Source organism: Aulostomus chinensis, chromosome 4, assembly GCF_037954235.1.
Source record: "Aulostomus chinensis isolate RoL2024-O1b breed Wild chromosome 4, RoL_Achi_v1.0, whole genome shotgun sequence".
Lineage (NCBI taxonomy): Eukaryota > Metazoa > Chordata > Actinopteri > Syngnathiformes > Aulostomidae > Aulostomus > Aulostomus chinensis.
Window position 1 is genome coordinate 15,375,845 of NC_141323.1, and position 19,167 is coordinate 15,395,011.

The window sequence follows — 19,167 nt, forward strand, 5'->3', positions numbered from 1 at the left end:
ATTTAAGACAATAAAGTGATTAAAGTCAGCTGTCAGCGCAAAGAAATCAAGACAAACTGCAATTTCCTGCTTTTACACTCAACAGAAGAAGAAAAAAAAAAGAGGGGGGGGTGGGGGTTTCAGGATGTGATGAAGGTTGGTCGACCGAAATAGTCTGCAAGGGGAATGATGCAAAGCATTCCTTCCTCCTCATCGTGTTTTCATGTCATTGCAGTGCAGGAATCAGAGGAAATGAGAGGAGAACAAGTCATGGCCTTTAACTGAGATCACCTTTTCTCACGGTGATGTTTGGCTGTGATACAAGTCCCTGCAACCCTTCTCGATGTGAAAAAGTTGAGAAGCCAGGCGGCATACACAGGAAGGGTGCTACATCTTTAGTTTCTAGGCCAGGACCTACATCCAGAAATGTCGGCAAGCGTTTCGGGGTGAGGGACCTCGCCGCTTCCTCTTTTGAGAGAGTTTTCCTTCTCTTTCACGCAGTTCGAACGTCTGTCTTTGTCCTTCATCTGAGAATAATCCTTATTCTCAGATGAAGTTACTGTATGTTTCAGGCCTGAGCAGACATCCATCAAACAGGGTTAGTAGTCCTGGCTGCCAAGCCTCCATGACTGATGAAACACACTTCTGCGCTCTGCCAATGTGCCCCACCGGTGAGGAAATAGGGACGACTGCTTTACTGCTGGCGTCAGATTAAAATCTTATCACCTCAAATTACTGGAGATTTATTAATGAAGGGGGACAAACTGCACACTCACGTGTCAAGCCTGCGATTGTGGAAGCTACAACATTTTAGACCCGTGACTGTGGGACTCCAAATCAGCACCAGATATCAGCACGAGACGAGAAATGTAGGACACGGCTGTCTTTATTTTCTCCCATATTTCATGTTTACGTTGTAAATCAAAATGCTTTTTTTTTTTAACACTAAGGAAAATTCATCATCTTTTTTTCATCTATGGATCTAGGGATGCCAAATCAGTATCAAACGGTAGTAACAGAGGTAGCCCCCCCCCCCCCCCCTCCCGTTGAATTTTATGGCCTCCAATAAATTATATTAATATCTTCATGCAAAATGCTTCTTTTCGCGTAGCGTCCATGTCATGCGAAAGGGAGGGGATGCCAAATAAATACCACGTTTTGGTGCTAAACTAGAAGCAGAGTAACTCTTATAGTGCATCATCTTGTGTTTTGGATGATTTTAGTGTGAAAATTTGACTTTTCATATTCTCATATTCATATTCCAAAAAGGTTATTTTCTCTCTTTAGCTTCATGTCACTTAGAGACTCCAAACCAGTACTGGATTTTTAGCAGTAGATGCAGTACAGGACCCTCCTACGTGAGCGTTTTCGGAGGAAAATGGATGGTAAGTTTTGTTTTTCTTCAATAGCGTCCGTGTCACGTGACCTGGTTCCTCCAAATCAGTATCAGGTACAAAGTACAAAGACTTGCTCAGGTGGTCGAGTGGTTACAGTGGCACATGTCACATACGCAGCTCACCCCGGGTCAAATCCCAGCTGGAGGTCCTTTACTGCACGTCTCTACTGGTAAATAAAGGTGTCTATGTCAAAGAAAAGGTAGTGGGACATCCCTTTTTGTTGGACTTTTACATCACAAAATGAAAAATATATGTCAATAGTTAAATTGTCATCTGATCGAAGGATCCCAAATCATTCCAAAATACTAGCACCAGACTTGTAGTAGGGGGTGCAGTCTTTTTATTTGTCTTTAGAGCCTCACATATTTTATGTGAACGTCCATCTGTTTATTTTCCTCCTACATCGAATATTTTATGAGCGACTGCATTTTATGGCGCAAACCTCCAGTTTGCTGATACGCTCTTTTATTTTATCCCTCGTTCTTGGGTTTAATTTTCAAAGCTTTTATGTCGCGAACCAATAAAACCTACTGACATTTTTTACTCTCACGGTCAGCAACACAGCGAGCCGTCTTTTTCCGGCGACGGAACCGACATGAGCAGAGCGACCAGGTGACACTGACGCGGATGTTCCACAAACCTCAAGGCGGATTTGATTTGCAACCAGATTGTTGAGCTCCAGTTTTGATATAAATATCATCGGCGTGCTATTTTAGCGGAGGAAAGGCGCAGGCTCGGTCCTTCCAGCTGTGATTATCAGTTTCCTGTTTGATGTTTATCTGCAGGGGTGAAGACGCAGTGGTTCCGGAGTACATCGCACAGGGAAATTACTCACTTTGTACTGCTTCAAGGGGAAAAGGAAGTCTTCCCATAACAGCGTCAGTGGAAAAAAGACTTTATTGAAAATGTTTTCCCTGTTGATCAGTTTTTCCATTTGTCTCTTCAATTGATTGGGAGGTTTATTTTGTCTTGTGAAATATAAATCCTGGCATAAATCTATGCCTGTTATCTTTGAATATGATCAAATACTGCTAACGTGCTTAAAAAGAAGAATTTGATGACGGGTAAACTGCAAGTAAAATATGCAGTAACTTACTTGTGACTGTAAACACATGATAAATAATTCACAAAAACCTTTATCTTATTCGAGATCGTTTCGTGTACGGAGGCCTGGAGTGGCCATAAAAAGTGGGGGAAAAAAAGAAGATTTTTTTTTTTTATTCTCAGTTTTGTCAATTTTTATTACTTTGTGGCCACAAGTTAAACGTTGTTCTCACAATTTGATGAATTAACGGCCGAGAGATGCGCACTCACTACACAAATGAATCAAAAGTGTCGGAACAAATACGATTTTGGCCATGGATGAATAAAATCATCACGTTCATTTCAAAGCCATCCCCTTTTCTCCCAAGTCACACACACACACACACACTAAGGCCTCTCTGCGGGGCTCCCAGGTACCTCACTGCACAATTAAATTCACATTTTCAACCAAAAACAGCAGCCCAGCTCCCGTACGTTCATTACGCTCTGCAGCCGTGTGGACGCAGCAGGTAATCAGTCAAACAGAGCAAAGGCTTTTTCTCCTGTAATGCGTTTGTTTTGCCTCTGGCCCGTTTATAATCTCTACGCAGGAATATTTTTTTTTCTTCTCTTTCTAATCCCTTAATCATTTGTGCCGGGGTTGCAAGACCGAGCAGACCTTGTCCCCACGGGGCAGAGCGAGGCCGCGGTGTTAATCTGGTTGTATATGTAAATGAGCGAGTGCAGGGGAAGAATAATCAGACTTTGGGACACAACAATCGAAAGAGGAAACTTTTTGCGGTTTATACGAAGAATATAGGGACCAAAAGACTAAATAATCCAACAGGTTTGATGAAGTCAAGGTCGAGCCTTGTTCAGAAGCAGGGTCACTACATGGCAGCGTTACAAATGTCTCCGTGACCTCGGCCTGCGATGCTCCGTCTCTGTCTCACCCGTTGCCAGCTTGCTCTCTCTCTCTCTCTCTCTCTCTCCCTCTCTATACGTTTGTCTCCAACCATCTGTTTCTCTCTCTCCGCTGGATTCATCTTCTCGGAGCCCCGGCTGTGGGACAGGCTTCGGTCCAGCTGGTCGTCAGCAGGACACGAGGGCGTCCATATGTGTCCTCGCCATAGGGTGACGGAAAAGTTCACGGAGCGGGAGGATCATGACTAAACAATTCCTCGATGAGGAAGTTTCAGTGGGTTTATCTCCTACATAGCTGACACACACGGGCGCTGGATGAATGCCTGTAACACAGACAGGACATCCATCTTGACACAACAAAAACCGGATGGTAAAAGTACTCCTACCACTGTGAAAAGACACAAAATCCTGGATTTGTATGAAAAATAAAGGCACTTTTATTGTGCCACTTGTGTTTTACTGTTTCTAAGATTCACGCGCCGCCGCGTATGAGCGTTTGGTTAACGTTTGAGCTCATCCTTTTACACTTTTCAGGAGCTGAATTTGCAACCGTGCAACATTTTGAGAAAATCGTTTGTCGCCATTTAAATCAAACCGCGTACACGAAGAAGTCAAGATTTATGAAAGAAGCAAAAACAGCTCCGTTGTCAAATTTGTGACGTCTTCATTTTCCAGCTGACAAAAAAAAAAAAAGAGTTTTGACCGTTTATTTCAATTACCAATGCCTGATGATTGTCCGAACTCTTTAGTTGAATAGAAAATTTTGATGGAAAAAAAGGGTCCTTCCTTGTGATTTTTTTCAATATCTCTGCGTTTGAATATCTTCTAAGCACCGAGAAGTTTTAAAACCGTCACATCTTAATGTCATAATCTGTGAATTGATTCTACGTAAAAGGTAATCAATCAGGTTCTTAGGTTTGTACACTGCACTCAGCATTACTTTTTTAACATTTGTATTCAGTGTTTTGTCATATTTCTGTGAATATTTCATATGACTAAGTCAAATATGATACATTTCAAATGAGTGAAACATTTTTTTTCCCCCAATGCATCATATTTCCTCATTTTTTTTTCTCTTTTGTACAACCTGTTGTCAACATAAACCCTCACATGTAGGCTACATTTCTATATTATGGCCCATAAAATATATAAACGTCATTCCTTTAACGAGCAACTTCACGAATAAATTCATTAATTGTGAATCAACTTCACCAATCCTGATGTTGAATAGATCAACGATCAGCCCCGCAGGCTCATGCGTGACCTCATCATCGGTGATGTACAAAAACACTTCTTCCCATCACTCCCCACCTTTATTCTCCAGTGCAGAGCCCAGTGCGCATGCTCAGCCTCCCCTGAAAACCACATGCGTCTCCCTGCGCTGCTTCTCTCCGGTGCCAAAGGCAGAGAGATGCGCACACTGGGGACACCTCCGCACTGAAATGCGGACCGTTCCGATCCAGCCGCGGCTCCAGCTTCACCTCCGAGCCCCCCTGACCCTCCTCTGAACACGCTGGGTTAGTGGGAATATGGCAAACTCTGACACACTTTACACGTCGTGGGAAAAGCCCTGCGTTGTCTGGAGAGCTGCGTTGCCGAGCGGCTGAATTACGAGCACAATAACAAGAAAGAAGACTTGAGAGGTTTCGAGTTTTTTTTTTGTTTTTTAAAAAATATATCCTTTCTAATCCCGGTTCTTTCCACCCCGGTTGCCTCTTGAGAGATGATCACGGAGCTGGTGTGCACCGCCGTGGCTGTAGGTCTCTACGTGAACACGCTGGACGCAGATTTCTGCTACGATGACAGGTAGGTTTCACACCCTCACATGCAACATCATCCGGCTGCTCCGCCTGTCACCTCCTCGGTGCCTCCGCTCTCGGAAGCGGAGGTGGCGGCTTGTTTACAGCCGCTATTGTCCTCGGCTGGTCATCAATCACAGTTTATTTGTTGGTTTACTCAAAGTCTCCAAGAAGCCTTGTGAATACTAAACCTCTGTACCTGAGCTGCTGCTGTCGCTCTCAACTCCACCTCTCCACCTCTAAAAGTCTGTTGATTGAACACATTTTTGATTGACACCCAACGCAAGAAGTTCATTGTGTGTGTTGCGCTTGCAGATGTGTTTGATGCCGCAATCACGCTTTGCACCCAGGAGGATAAAGCTAATTTAAACAGCTGAATACACAGGTCCTGCGCTGTGCAGGGGGGTGTTTGGAGTCAACATTTTCTGCTCTGAGGAGCAGGAGAAGAAGAAGAAGAAGAAGAAGCCGCCCACATTTGATTGAGCGATTGCTACTCATATAGTAAGCTGTTATTATCCCAATTTGGGAAGCCAGAAAGGCTTTTGGAAGCACAAAGATTAGATTCCACTTAATTGTTTGATTACAAATCCTTTAAAAGATTACAAAAAAAAAACCCAACAAAATGGATAAGACTGTTTATCTCTGCCAGCGAGGTTGCGTTTTATACCTGCTCGTTTTTCCGTTTGCAGGACAAGACAAAAACTGCACGGCCGATTTGCACCGAACAGGTTTGACAGAAGTGGCGCGAGGGAAAGAAAGAAAGAATTCAAATTAGAGCGAGCTCAGATTTAACATGAACGCATTTTTTTGTTGTTGGTGTTTTGGAATTTTAGCTACGTTTATTTTGTAAGCCCTTTCCATGAAATTGTATCTGGTTAAAAAAAAAAAAAGAATGTTTAAGTTATCTAATTCAGAAATTTGAAACAAAAAAGGTGAAGCTAATTATATGACATAAAGAGTAGCAGACTAATGCCGCACTGTGGCGTAATTATCTCCTCCTCTGTCCACTAGGTGGTGCTAAAGATCGTGTACTTGCTATGTATTATGTTGCTGTGCATAATGTGAAAACAAGATGGGGTCATTTTGAAGTAAATCAAGTGTTTGTTACATCAGACTTACTTTCAGTAACCAGTAGGTGGCGCCATTATTTAAAGTCAGCCCCCGTCCGTGGGGCAACGTCCATCCATGTGGAATCTTGTGACCACAGTTTTGTTCTCTCATGTAATATAAAAGTTTGCCGCATGGCCACGGTAACACCGTTAAACAAAAATGTACACCCATCACCTTCAGGCCAAATCTAAGCTGTCATTTGTTGTTGTCACCAGGTGGCGCTGTGACTAATCTGACCAAAAAATTTAACAATTTCCTCTTTGAGCGGAACGACACCCGCCTACCAAGTTTGGTCGGAATTGGCCGTATAGTTTTAGCCGTAGTCCTTCTAACAGGCAAAAGCCACCAAGCACAACACACCTCTTTCACAGCGTTTACGCCTGATATTTTTACAAAAAAAACAACCCTAATTATTCCAGTGGGTGTGCACCTGCATCTGTTCCCCACTAATAATTGCTCTTCATGTTCTTGTCGAGCAGCTGTCACGCCACATCTGGGCTTGATTCGAGTAACCAGACGGGTACTCCTTCACCGGCTCTGAACTGTTGTGTATACAGTAGGCAGACAGGGTCTCCGGCTCCTGAAACCTGTACTAATTAGACTTCCATTATCAAGTACACAGGGTCACAGGGTGAGAGCGGCCGATATGCGAGGTATGTGGTAGGTTACGCTGGAGATCCAACGAATGAGCAGACAGAGTCCCCCGCTCCCTCCCTTTGGTCCGCTCGGCTCGGTCAGTGGTCGCTGTCTGGCAGATATCTCCAGACACCCTTTTAAAAGGTCAAAGATCTTTACTTTTCAGCGCCATCAGCGACCGCTGACTAAGACAAAGTGTGTGAGGATGATTAGGCGTAGGAGAGGCCGTCTCTTAGTCATATCACACCTCGCCAAGCAGCCCAGTTAAAAAAAAAAGCCTGGTGGTTGCTCATCGTGGCCGTGACACCACAGGGGTTTTCAGAAAACCTTTAGCTGACGGATTACCAGCGGCAATTCCCTCCCTGCCTCGCCGTACGCGCCACCCCATCAGTGAAAGTTCACTGTCCACCAACTGCTGTGTATCTATCAAAGTCACGGTTTACACTCTTGGGGAGGGGAGTGCACACACTCACACACACACTGGCGTTTTGGTTCTCAGACAGAAGAATACCAATCAGACCTTCCCCTTTGGGTCGTTCATCAAACGGCGTCCTCTCTCAGGGTCAAGAGTCGTACGCTCCCTGTCGCTTCGCTCAGGGATTAGAGGAGAGTTATGAGCAGGAGGTTAATGCAAGTGGAAGACTGAAGTGGAGGAGAGGCGCGCTAATCATTCTAGTCTGTTGTGCTTCCCGACAAATTTACGTTTTTCATCCGTAGGTGATCTTATCTGACCTTCACCACAACCCCATCCCCCTTTCTTTCACAATCAAATCCTCGTTACTTGTCACATGCAGTTCTCTCTGACCCAGACGAGATGGCGAAGTAGATAATTCCTCTGTGTCCATGCAGGCCAACTCGTGAGGATGTTCTGGAAGCATTTCTGCTTTTCCAATCATGTCAAGTGTTTTTCCTGGGTAATATGTAAGACCCAGCCAAGTGCTCTGCTGGCCAGAGGTAATCCCAATGAAAAGACTCTGCGTGTGAAATGGTTGCGTTTTATGGGAGCTGGGAGAAGAGTTGGACTGGACCATTTTTGTTATTTGGTGAAAAAAAAAAAAGACTGGTTCATATATTTGTGTGTAGTCGGGCTGTTTGAGGTTCTTCCTCGCTTTCCTACAGGAAGATTTTTTTCCCAAAGTAGCTTTCTTAAAAAGGTATGATGAAAATCTTTTTTTTTTTATATATATTTTATGGTTTTTGGAAATTTTAGGTATTCTCCTCTTCAGGATACGCTTGCACTTTGAACAGCCGGTTCTAACTCTTCTACACCAAACCATGTTCATATCTCGTTAAAAGACGTTTATTGGTTGGGTTTGAACATAAAGCAATAACTTAAAATCTGACAAAATGGTTTTGTTTTTTTAACGCGATGACGTGACGTTGTGAGCTCAAGTAACCTGCTCCTTCGAAGGTACAATGAACACGTTTGTGGTATGGACCAAACCCTCGTGGCTACTGCATTAATCCAGGATCTGTATTATTGTTCAGTAGGATATAGAGTTCAAAAATATCATGCCAAAGTTTTTTCAGTGACATTTTATTCAATGTGTTTTGATATAAGAACATTATGACAGCCTTCCTGTTGCGCTTCAGATTATTGGCTTGAATGACAGGGGGATGTAGCATTGCAGCTAACGTTATCTGTTTGGTCTTTTTTTTTCTTCTTTTTTTTCTTCCTCCTAATCAGGGTTGGTCAATTCCTTTTTTTTTTGAGGATTTGTCATTTCAAATAATATTTCCGTTAATTCAAATCTTTACAAAGACTCAATATTTAAACTGCGAAATTCTGAGGATGCTTCGGGGACGGTGTTAAAGCAACGGAATCTAGAATATTCATTTTTCAAACATTCAACAACCTCCTGGAACATACTTGCTGTTTTATCTGACTGCAATTAATCTTGTAGATGAATATCCATTAAATATTCTTAAAATATTACATTAAAACATCTTTTTCAGATGGCATTAAAACTCATGGGTATCGTTAGCCACGGTTGTGCTAGCTGGCTGCCTCGGTGCCTTCCAGCATTCAGAAATCTGCACCCTGAAACATATGAGACCCTGATCACATCCCTGTGTGCTACATAGAAATGCACGATGGGTCCTTTGGGGATTGCAGTAATAACATCCCCCTTCATGTTTCAGAGGCACAAACAATTCAACTCTGGCACATTCCCTCTCTCACTGAATATGTTTGGAATTCCCTGGTTCTAAAATTTTCTGTTCCCAGCCTTCGACATAAAACTGATTTGCGAGCCCTCCTCCATCCCTGGAGGTGGCTTTACATGCACTTTCCTAACAATTATAGATATGACTTCCTATTTTCTGATACTTAACTCACTTTCTGGAAATCATTTCTCCCGACCTCCCTTTTGTTAACTCCTTGTTTAAACAATTAAACACACCACACCAATAAGACGGAGGTGACGCAGAGTCGTGAGTCAAGAAAAGTGCCACATTACATTTAGAAACTCCCAGAGTACTTGAGTTGCAACATCTGGTACTTTTTTTGGTTTGGTTTTTGAGGTTTACCAATAAATGCATCAGTATGGGATTGTCTTTAAGAAGTGCCCCTTTGATCACAGTTCAAACCGTAGTTGCTTTGAGTTAAAACACTAATGAATTTTTCTTTATGTACGGTCCACTCATAGTTTAACCCCCAGGACCTTCGAATAAGAATAGTATCCAGTCGAAAAAATGCAAAATCTGCTTAAAACAACCAAGGAATGAAGAGGATTATAGGAACAAAACAAAACAAAACAAAAAAAGATGATTTTCTTGAGTCCTTATTGGCATTTATGTAACTGCCAGTTTTCCATATGTTTGGAATTAAACTGTGATCAGTTAATAACGAGTATTGCAGCTTCAACTCAAAGAAGCGGTAAATTTGACCGTCTGTCTGGTTGCTTCTGGCTTCTTCTTGTCCCCCAGTGATGTTGAACAGGTTGTATTAGGATTATAACTAGTTTCTTAAGACACTATATTCTGATAGCTTAACAGAAGTGATTTGTTTTAAACGTGTTTCCCCCCACTTCAATGTATGACATTGATTTAATTGTATGTAATTACACGATGTTCATACATTCCGTATCCTCATACTGTACTGTTCCCTATCATTTTATCTTGTACGACACAAATTTTATGAACGTTCTCCACCCTCCCCTTTAACTTTACAACATTGCACAATAAGAAATGGAAAAAAAAAAATCAACAGTATTATAGATATTGCATAAGAGTATTACATAAACTTTTTTTTCCCCCTCTCTTTTTTTATTTTTTAACCAAACTAGTTTTCCAATAGTCAACTGTTTCATCCTCATCCAACTGCTGCACTGCTAAGGCTTAAATCTTAAAACCTCATGCTACCTTGGTAACCAGTTTCCAAACCCCAGGCTAAATTAATGTAGTTTTTGTTTTAGGCCATGATTGTTAAAAGTAAATTTCCACATTCTTCAGATTCTCCGAAATGTATCACTCACCGTTAGCTCTGGTGGTAGCATTTTGATACATGATGACAGCTAATTTACTGCCATCCTTGATCGAGAAAAGCTGCAGTTTTCCTTGTCAAAAACCATAGAAGAGGAGGATGCAGTATCGTTATTCGTCAGCCGAATCTGTTTTTTTTGCATTCATCTGTTTTTGAGACTAATTGGAATTTTTCGGGGGGGGGGGGGGGGGGGGGGGGTTCGCTCTGCCTTTTTATGCGCATAAAAAATAGCCAGATAGAAACTCATGCACTGTCAGTATTTGAATGACTGTTTTGCAGCCGATGTGCATTTTCATGTATCACTCACAAAAATGGACGGAAACAACACAATGGGCACAGAAGTCCCTAAATCTAGCATAAGAAAAGCTGCTGTTCTTGCTTGAGCTGAGTTTTTTGTGGGTCTTTTTTTTTTCAAGGAACCTTTTGAAATTTTGATGAAAAATACACATTTCATTGTCTAGTTTATTCAATCTCAAGCAACTGATTGAATCGTGCCCAATTTACATTTATGTTTGTGATATTTCCGGAGTTTTCTCTGCTTGACAGTTGAAAGGAAACAGGACCGATTGAGTTTTCTAGATTGCAGTCGAGATGCGTCGATCGCTGTACAGTCGAGCACTTTTCCAATTGGAAAATGAAATTACAGCGTTTCCCTGTGCGTAGCATTCAGATCAGGTCCCATAACTTCTCATAATTGTCTCCTCTGGCTGTCAAAGCCCACTATAGTAAATGTTGTCATTAATCTGTGAGCCTCTCGTGGAATAATTATCTCAAACCTTCCCTAGTTGTGTTGAGGCTGTTTAAGTTGGAATATGTGCTCGGAGCAGATAAATATTGATAGAAGATGTAGGCCAAAGAAACGAATGTGTACAGTGACTGAGTCGTGTGTGTGTGTGTGTAGCGCGTATTAAGTTCGGTGTGAAAACGTTTTGCGTCTGTCAAGAGGAATGAGAAATGGACACTACAAGTAGAGAAATAAAAGAGAACAATGGGCTGAGGATGGCTGGTGGAAAGTGTTTATGAATAATCGAGGACGATGCGTTTTCAAGGAGAAACGGCGTAAAAAAGAAAGTGTGGTTTCATGGGGTGAAAAAAACATGCACTTTTGGCATGATGTCGCCATCTTTCGCAGTATCCAACTGTAAAGCTTTAACATATGTTTTTATTCATCGCCCATAAAAAGCTTTCTGCCATTGATGTCTTATTTTTGCAATCCGTGGCCTGTTTAGATCTTTTTTTTGGTGGGGGGTGGGGGGGCTGGAGGTCTTGAAACCGTCAAAGAACAGAAGAAAGTGTCTCATCTCGATTACATGCTGATTTAAGCCACCTAAGCCTGTGGACAAGTTTGCAGATGTTGTGGCTTTGAAAGTACTTTAAAGCCACAAATGAGGGCTTGGGGAACACCGAGTGTTGAATGGTGTGAATTAAAATCTCTGTCTGGGTTAACAATGTTGTCTGCTTCAATGTTTGAGAAATGAAAATGGCAGCCGATGTTCTATAGACAGCTGATGAAAAGTAAAGACCGCTCTAATCACTGGGCGCTGGGATGTTCTCCAGCCTTTAGAAACACGGCCTGTTCTTTTTAATGACAGCGTAGTGAGGCATGAATAAGGCAGGCTTTTATCAGAAATCTTTTATGTAATAAATAATGGAACAAACATGTTCTTCCTCCAAAAATCTAAATTTCAGAAACTTTGTGAGCGTGCTGAAGACTTCTCTCTCAGTCAGTGTCCCAGCTAGAAATCCTCAGGGATGTTGCCTGTCGTGAGTTCTGACACTTTTAAACAAGAAAACTTCACTAAATGATATGAAGGATTGACCCAAAATTCAACTAGGAATAGAGTGTCGTGGTTATATGCATTTGTATTGTCCCTGACACATTGACCTTGGCCACCAAACTCTTCAAGAAAACAACAAAAAGCCAAAGATAAAAAAACGAAAATCAGGACATACAGATGGACAACCAAAACTGTAATACCTCAGGCCTACAGCATTGGCAGGTGCGGAGGCGTAAAAAGCAAATCTGATCACTTGATTTCTTAAGTCCTTGCTTGCAAAGATACGTCGGATTTATTGAAGTGGTGTTGTGTAAAGGTAGTCGTCCAATAATAGACGGTCTTAACCTTCTGTAGATTTGTGTCAGCGCGTCTTCCATGCTGAGAGATCGGAGCAACGGCAGCTCTGAAGCTCGGCCTGTTATGCTGCGGATGGGGTTACGAAAATAAAAAATTTGACTCCCCAAATAATGAGAAATGAATATGCGTTCACATGTATTCCTGCATTTGCCGTGCACCGTATCACTCCGTACCACAGCAGATATCAGCTCTTTGAAACAGAAAGGGCCACTCTAAATTTCACTCTTGAAAAAGGTTTAATAAAGCGCCAATTCCACGGTTGAGGTCGAAGTTAGTTTAGGCACATGAAACGTGCTTGTGCAGCTTGTCTGAAACAACTCTTCTTCTTTTTTTTGGGGTTTGAGAAATTATATGTACCCATGGTTTGAAGAGATTTCCATGTTTTATTGTGGTGACTGGAATGGTACTCAGTGGAAATAGTTGTCAGGACATCAAGGAATGAGGTTAATGAGAGCTGCAGCATGACAACACATCATACCACCCTTGCCTCGCCCCGTTGTCCATCCATTGACAAGAAACGACCTTGTTTATTTATTGGTCGTCACTCCTTGTCCCATTGAATCCCAGTGATGCATGAGGCTGGTCGAGGCGGCTGCTGCCGCTAACCCTTGGCTGGCCCACTCATTTCGCAGGCCGCTGCCGACCCACCCGTCTGCCAAGAAATGACGGCCAAACCTCACTCCCACGACCCATCCTGCATATGTGCATCCCAAAACACTGGTATCCATGGACAACCAGACTTAGAAGTACGCCAGTGCCCTGCAAGAATCCCATGCCAAAGCTGAAAACATACAACACCCATGCTAGGTTTGGGAGAATGAACTCAGAACCGCAGATTCAGTGCTGAAAACATCATGTGTTTCCGATCTGGGCAACTGCATACGTGTGAATCTTGTCTTTCACTACCTGAGATCTTTCATGTGTGTTCAGCAGCAGCATGGGGTTGAATTTCTACCACTAAACAGCTTTGTCAAGCTCCTTTTTGTGGTATTAGATTACACTTAGAAGCAGGGTTCCTCGCTACAAGGTGGACCTCTAAAACATCTTAAAGTGGCGTAACACTACACCAAACACATACCAATCCTGGCCAGCCACTTTTTTGTAATCGATAGGTATTGTGTATCAACTAACAATGACTGAGGAGATTTTTGTTGTTCCTGTCAGTTGCCCATGACAGCTGTCAGAACTCAAAACGTAGAGTTTTTTTGGGTTTTTTTTTTTTTTTTTGCCACTTGACCAAGCACTCGAATTTCACTGCAGCCTGAAGATTTGTAGTTCTCAAACAGGTGCCTCAATAAACCCGTGATGCTACTGCTCTGTTTATGGAGGTTAAATGTAAAGGAATAGTTTGACATTTGCTGCGTATGATATCACCGTCACTTTCCGTGCCAAGACGATTAGCGTAGCATGATGACTCAGCTCGCCCTTTTCAAGCCCTTCTTCCCCTCACCAAAAAAAAAAACAACAACAACAAAAACGCGCTAACATGACTTTTGTCTGTGATGGAAAAAGATTTCATCGATATCAAATCTTGGGTCAAACTATTAGCTTTTGTTTTTCAAGATTACGATATCAGCACCGTCATCGTCAGTGCTAATTATGGAGCCACTGACAGGAGATTAGCATCGCTTAATGGCTTAGCTTGGCTGTCTGAAGCCCCTTTTTCATGGGGCAAATTTTAAAAAAACTAAATAAATGCTAACCCCAGCTCACTTCTGGCTTTTGTCCGTCATGGGAAAAGGTTGAATCGGTATCACATTTTTGGTCAAATAACAACCTGTTGACAGGGGTATTGGCTTTTTTCCAAGGGTACAGTTCCACTCATTTTCTGTGTTATGGAGTCAGAGCTAGGAGATTATTGGCGTAGTGTAACCCCTCAGATTGGCTGTGTTAAGACCCTTTGTCACTGGCCAAAAACCTTGCTAACACCCACTAATATTTAACTTTTGCCTGTAATGGGAAATGGTTGAAAGCACAGTTAAACCCAGAGTAAGCCTTCAGCCTGGGAGGCTAACAGGTAAGGTGACGAGAGGCCTTGACAAGAACTCCAGAAGCCAACGAGACTAAAATATAAACTCAACTCATGACACAACTAGTTACAGGTGTGAAATCACCTGTGCAGGGAAGGAGCTGATTGGCTAAGAGAGACGTGGGACGTGGCTGTGACTGACGAAGACTTACGAACTGTCGAGACTCAGGTGAGAGAGTGAGGAAAGGCGGGAAACAGAGGGCGACAGGAAACGTAAAGCAAATGAAGACACAAGAGGAAAATACTTTCAAAATTAATCAGGAACTGACTGGAGCCCAAAAAGGAGCAAGAGAAATAAAACACAACTGAATATCCAAACTCAGTCCTTAACTATATTCCACACTTTAAAAGGGACATGGTTCCAACAAGTTTGTGACAAGTGCCTTTCAGGAACCTTTACGTTCGCGTACACATACAGTAGGAAAAGGCTAAAGTCAAACGTGGACAAGGTACAGGGTTTTTTTTTTGTCGAATTGCGGTGCCTGGCTGCTGGTTGTCATGAAAAACTTAAGAAAAGCTTCTTCTTTTTTTTTCCCTTCATGATGATTAGTGAGCATTCAAAGTGCCGTATAAGCTGCTTAAGCAAATTTATCCCAGTTCTAGCATTAGTTCATGCACACAAATGAGACTAATGCTGATCTTATCATGGGAAAGAAAGCAATTAAGTGTATTTTTCTCCAAATTGTGAATAATTCCTATAACCTCGCAAATGCTTACCATATTCTAAGACGTCTCCAGAAAAGCCTTTTTGAGATGTTGAACTTTGGTATATACACACAAAATGTAATTGCTATGAATAGATGTGCTGCAATAACCTTTCGAGATGCCCGCTGTTATCACCTGTAACTGTTCCCTCAAGGCTCGTGTAGCCGATGGGATCATTTCCTCACAACCAGACGAGAAATAGATGTTTTTATGTTTCACAAATCTGCTCATTAGTTTGACAAATATTGATAATATGAGGTAAAAAAATAAAAATGATTGAGCCATTCAAGCTGTGATCCGACCTATTTATCTCAGCACGGGATACTGAGAGTGTGCTGTGCCTTAATTATAATTGTGTCAGGCGCGCCAAAACCGATGGATATTCATTGGCGAGCTGACGGAGCACTCTCTCCACCCGTTCCCGTGTATAAGACTTTGTGTACTCTGCAGTCGGTCCTGTTCTGACCCGCAGTGTGTGAGGAGACTGGGTTTGTGCTTCTCACCTCATAAAAACCCGAGAAGGCCAGATTAAGAGTTGATGTTAGGTCTTGAGGAATTGCTTGTTCAAGAGAGATGAAATAACAGCCTCGACTACCTTTTCTCAACGTTTGAGTGCTGGACTTCGGTGGGACCAAGTCAGTTTTTTTTTTTTGTAAAACCCTGAAACGTGGGCTTTAAAGTCACACGTGTTCTTTACAAAAGCAATGCTATTTCAGATGTATTAGATTTGCAAAAGAATGAAAAGATGCGGGTTGCAATCTGGCTTCTTGGCGAGCAACGGCTTAAGTGGCATTTGTATGTCAGGCCTATGTTCAGCAATGGCATGATGTTGTAGAGGTGGAGCTAGAGTAGAGATGAGCATGTGGGAATGTGTGAGAGGAAATATGAGGCTATGAATCGTGCCAGACACAACACTGCAGTCATGCTTTTACATTTTTACCCCTACGATACGGCACAGAAGTATACATTTGTCTTTGGCTTGTTGTCGTTTGGCTTACAAACGCATTTTTTTCATTGATGTTTAAGTTAAAGCTGATTTTCAAGTCTTGGTTGATATTACTGAGTCTGAACCACACTCGTTATATACGAGACTCAAGTCTGGCCCAAGGCCAAGTCATGTGACTGAGTCCACACCTTTGGTCTTTGGTATTTAGTGACAGGTGGATTGTAATGAAGTGAGACTGTTGGTTCTCCTGCAGCGTCTTCGTGATATCAGAGGCTAAATCATGACCCTGAAAGTAGAGTGGAGGAGAATTTTTGGACCCGATCTTCAGCATGTTTAAAGTCATTGGTATATTTTTTCATCAGATTACACATAAACACTTTTTTTTTTTTTTTAAATGCGCTGCACTGGCTCCGCTGTTAGCCGTTTCTCAGTCTGTAGTCAGCACTCTTAACCACTTGACAAATATGAGTTTAGTTTTATTTCTTTTTTGCATAATTCACTTTATAAAATTTCAGGGAGCTATTTGGAGCTTCTGTATTCCTCCCCCCCCCCCCCCCCCCCCTTGAACTTCCAGTTGAAACGCTTCTTTTCTAAAGTAATGATGAAAAGTTTTCCTGTGGTACTTGATGGTGATGCGTAAAGGCCTAGTTTTGCGTAGGCGTTTTTATAATTCGGAATCTTGACACCAAGATTTTTGTTTTGACTGCAAATGCATAAACAGTTGTGACGGCCCTGAAAAACCTATGAAAGTCTATTCAATATTGTCTGTTTTTTGTTGTTTTTTTTTTTCTTTTAAATCTGTCCTCTCGTCCGTCCAAATTCTGTTTAGAAGACGGTGTGTTCATATTTCATTGCCGTCCCAGTGGACTGACTCTGCAGAGTGAGATAGCCTTTCCCATTTTCCTGTTTCCTCTCCAGAATGGAACCGCACCAGATAACACGGACAGCGGAAGGGTGAAGGTCTCTTTTTTTAGGTCCTCTTATTATGGCGCAATGCAAGGCGATTCAGAAGGGTTGATGAACGCGTGTTGCGTAATGAAGTATATCGCTTCAAATAGATACGGAGTTGCCTTTGTGGCGGAGAGAAATGCCATTTTCGTTTAAAATAAAAGACCTATCTGTTGTTTTGTTTTTTTTAACAGTTGTGCTGTTTTAAGCTCAAATGTAAGTTCCTGTTTCACCATACAGTTTGGGGTTTTGTGGTCCATCGTTTCCTGCCCAATTGAGAAAACAATTCCTCTAGGTTTGGCTCTCTTGGAAGGTCATTACTTTGTGTTTTAGAACCAGAGAGCACATCATGCTTCAAACTAGTTATCCGCCATAATTATCTAGGAAGGTTCTGGAAACAATTAAGCCAATTTTCCAATTATGATGCCCTGCACTTAAAAGCACCGTTCAATAGTCCACTCACCCGTCTCTCTTACAAAGGGGGTGGGGTGGGTGCTCATCATTTCTGCACAGCTTGTCCCATAATGGCAGGTACCCAGAGCCTGCTGGAGATAAGGTGAATTAACCAAAGTAGCTCTGAAACACACAACATCGCGAAATGTGAAAAATCTACATTCGATAACAGCTGTCTTCCTGTCCAAGATAAACCAGCCATTGTATTTATCTCCAGGGTGTAATTTGTTTCACTGTGTCATTTTGATATTCATGGATCAATGACTTTTGTTAAAAGCCCGCGCGGAGGGTTAATAGCGCTTTTATGTTGGGTTACGACAAGAATGCAATGTGTTTTTGATGTAGCATCCACCACGCCACGCGCCAGTTTATTATTTTTCATCTTTTTAATCTGCTGTACTCGGCTCAAGGTTACTGAATAATGCATGCCTTGCTTCTGATAAACACACAGCCTGTTTTTTTTTATGATCTATTCGTTGCTTCTTCTTCTTTTTTTTCCTCCCCACTTTAATTTTGATAAGAAACACACAGCAGGCAGCTTTGGACTATGTCAATACTTTGATTAGTTGGCCCAAACCTAAAAGGAAAGGGCTATTCAAGGCAAGCAAGCGTGCGAATGAGAGCCAAGGAAACATCCAAAGGCTTTGTCCTGATATGAATCTGTGCTCCGTAAACATGGCGGTTCAGTCAGATTAGAGGTTACCACAGTGAGACGGTGCCAGCTCCATGTGCATCCAAGAAAATAGATAAATAAATAAAACCCACAGATATATTTTTTTCTTCACGGTTCACTCATGACTGTTCCACATTCAGTCAGTCCGTCAGAGGCGGCTGAGGATGACAATTACATCGACGCTCAGCGGCACCGCTGTTAACCCCGGAATGACCATCGCGTCCCCTCAATGATATCAGTGGAGGAAACCGTCGTGTTGCGCATTTGTCGTGAAACACGTGCGGCCATGTTGGGAAACAGTCAGATTTTTGTTTTTTGGGTTTTTTTTAACTCGGGATGCACTGAAATCCGTTTAAGGTAAAATAAATCAGCTGATGTTGATTTTTTTCATGTTGTTGTTGTTGATCTTTATTCACATTTTTCTTGCCATGGAAGCAAAATAAAAGAGCAGCTTTTAAGAATCATTATTATTCCTTTGTCACAACTTCTGAGGACACAAATGAAATCCTGTGCAGCAAAAAAATTGAAAACAGGGCTGACCAAAATAGGGCCCAGGGACCAGATGTGGCCCATCGTAAATTTTGAACTGGCCTAAAACGCCCTGTAAATATGTGAGCGCTCTAATAATTGATCATTTTTTCATAATTTGCGTGACAGTGTTGCAGAAGTGAACTAAGCAAAATAATGATAACGAAGAGAAACCAGAGCCTGTGGTACACAAAATGACCTCCCTTTACTTTCAGTTTTGTTCCTCCAAGGGAAAATGTTTGGGCACGCCTGATTTAACATAACCTTTCAGGTGGATACGGATCCATGGCCATCACGTTGATGCGTCCCTTTTTTGAACAGCTCTCTGGTACCAATGTTGGGAACCTTAATCTCCACACACAGCGAGCACAGGAGCTGGCTTGGCGTGCTAATTCCTG

General features: G+C 42.2%; 1 protein-coding gene across 2 annotated transcripts in view; it reads left to right on the top strand.

The window, feature by feature from the left end:
• Nucleotides 1-4,712: 4,712 nt before the first annotated feature.
• Nucleotides 4,713-19,167, top strand: part of tmtc2a (transmembrane O-mannosyltransferase targeting cadherins 2a) — a 59,008-nt gene continuing 44,553 nt past the window's right edge. For both annotated transcript variants that reach the window (XM_086202038.1, XM_086202039.1), the window contains exon 1: nt 4,713-5,129. In XM_086202038.1, the coding sequence (XP_086058164.1) occupies nt 5,047-5,129 (83 nt within the window). In that variant the 5' untranslated portion in view covers nt 4,713-5,046. The remainder of the gene's footprint in view (nt 5,130-19,167) is intronic.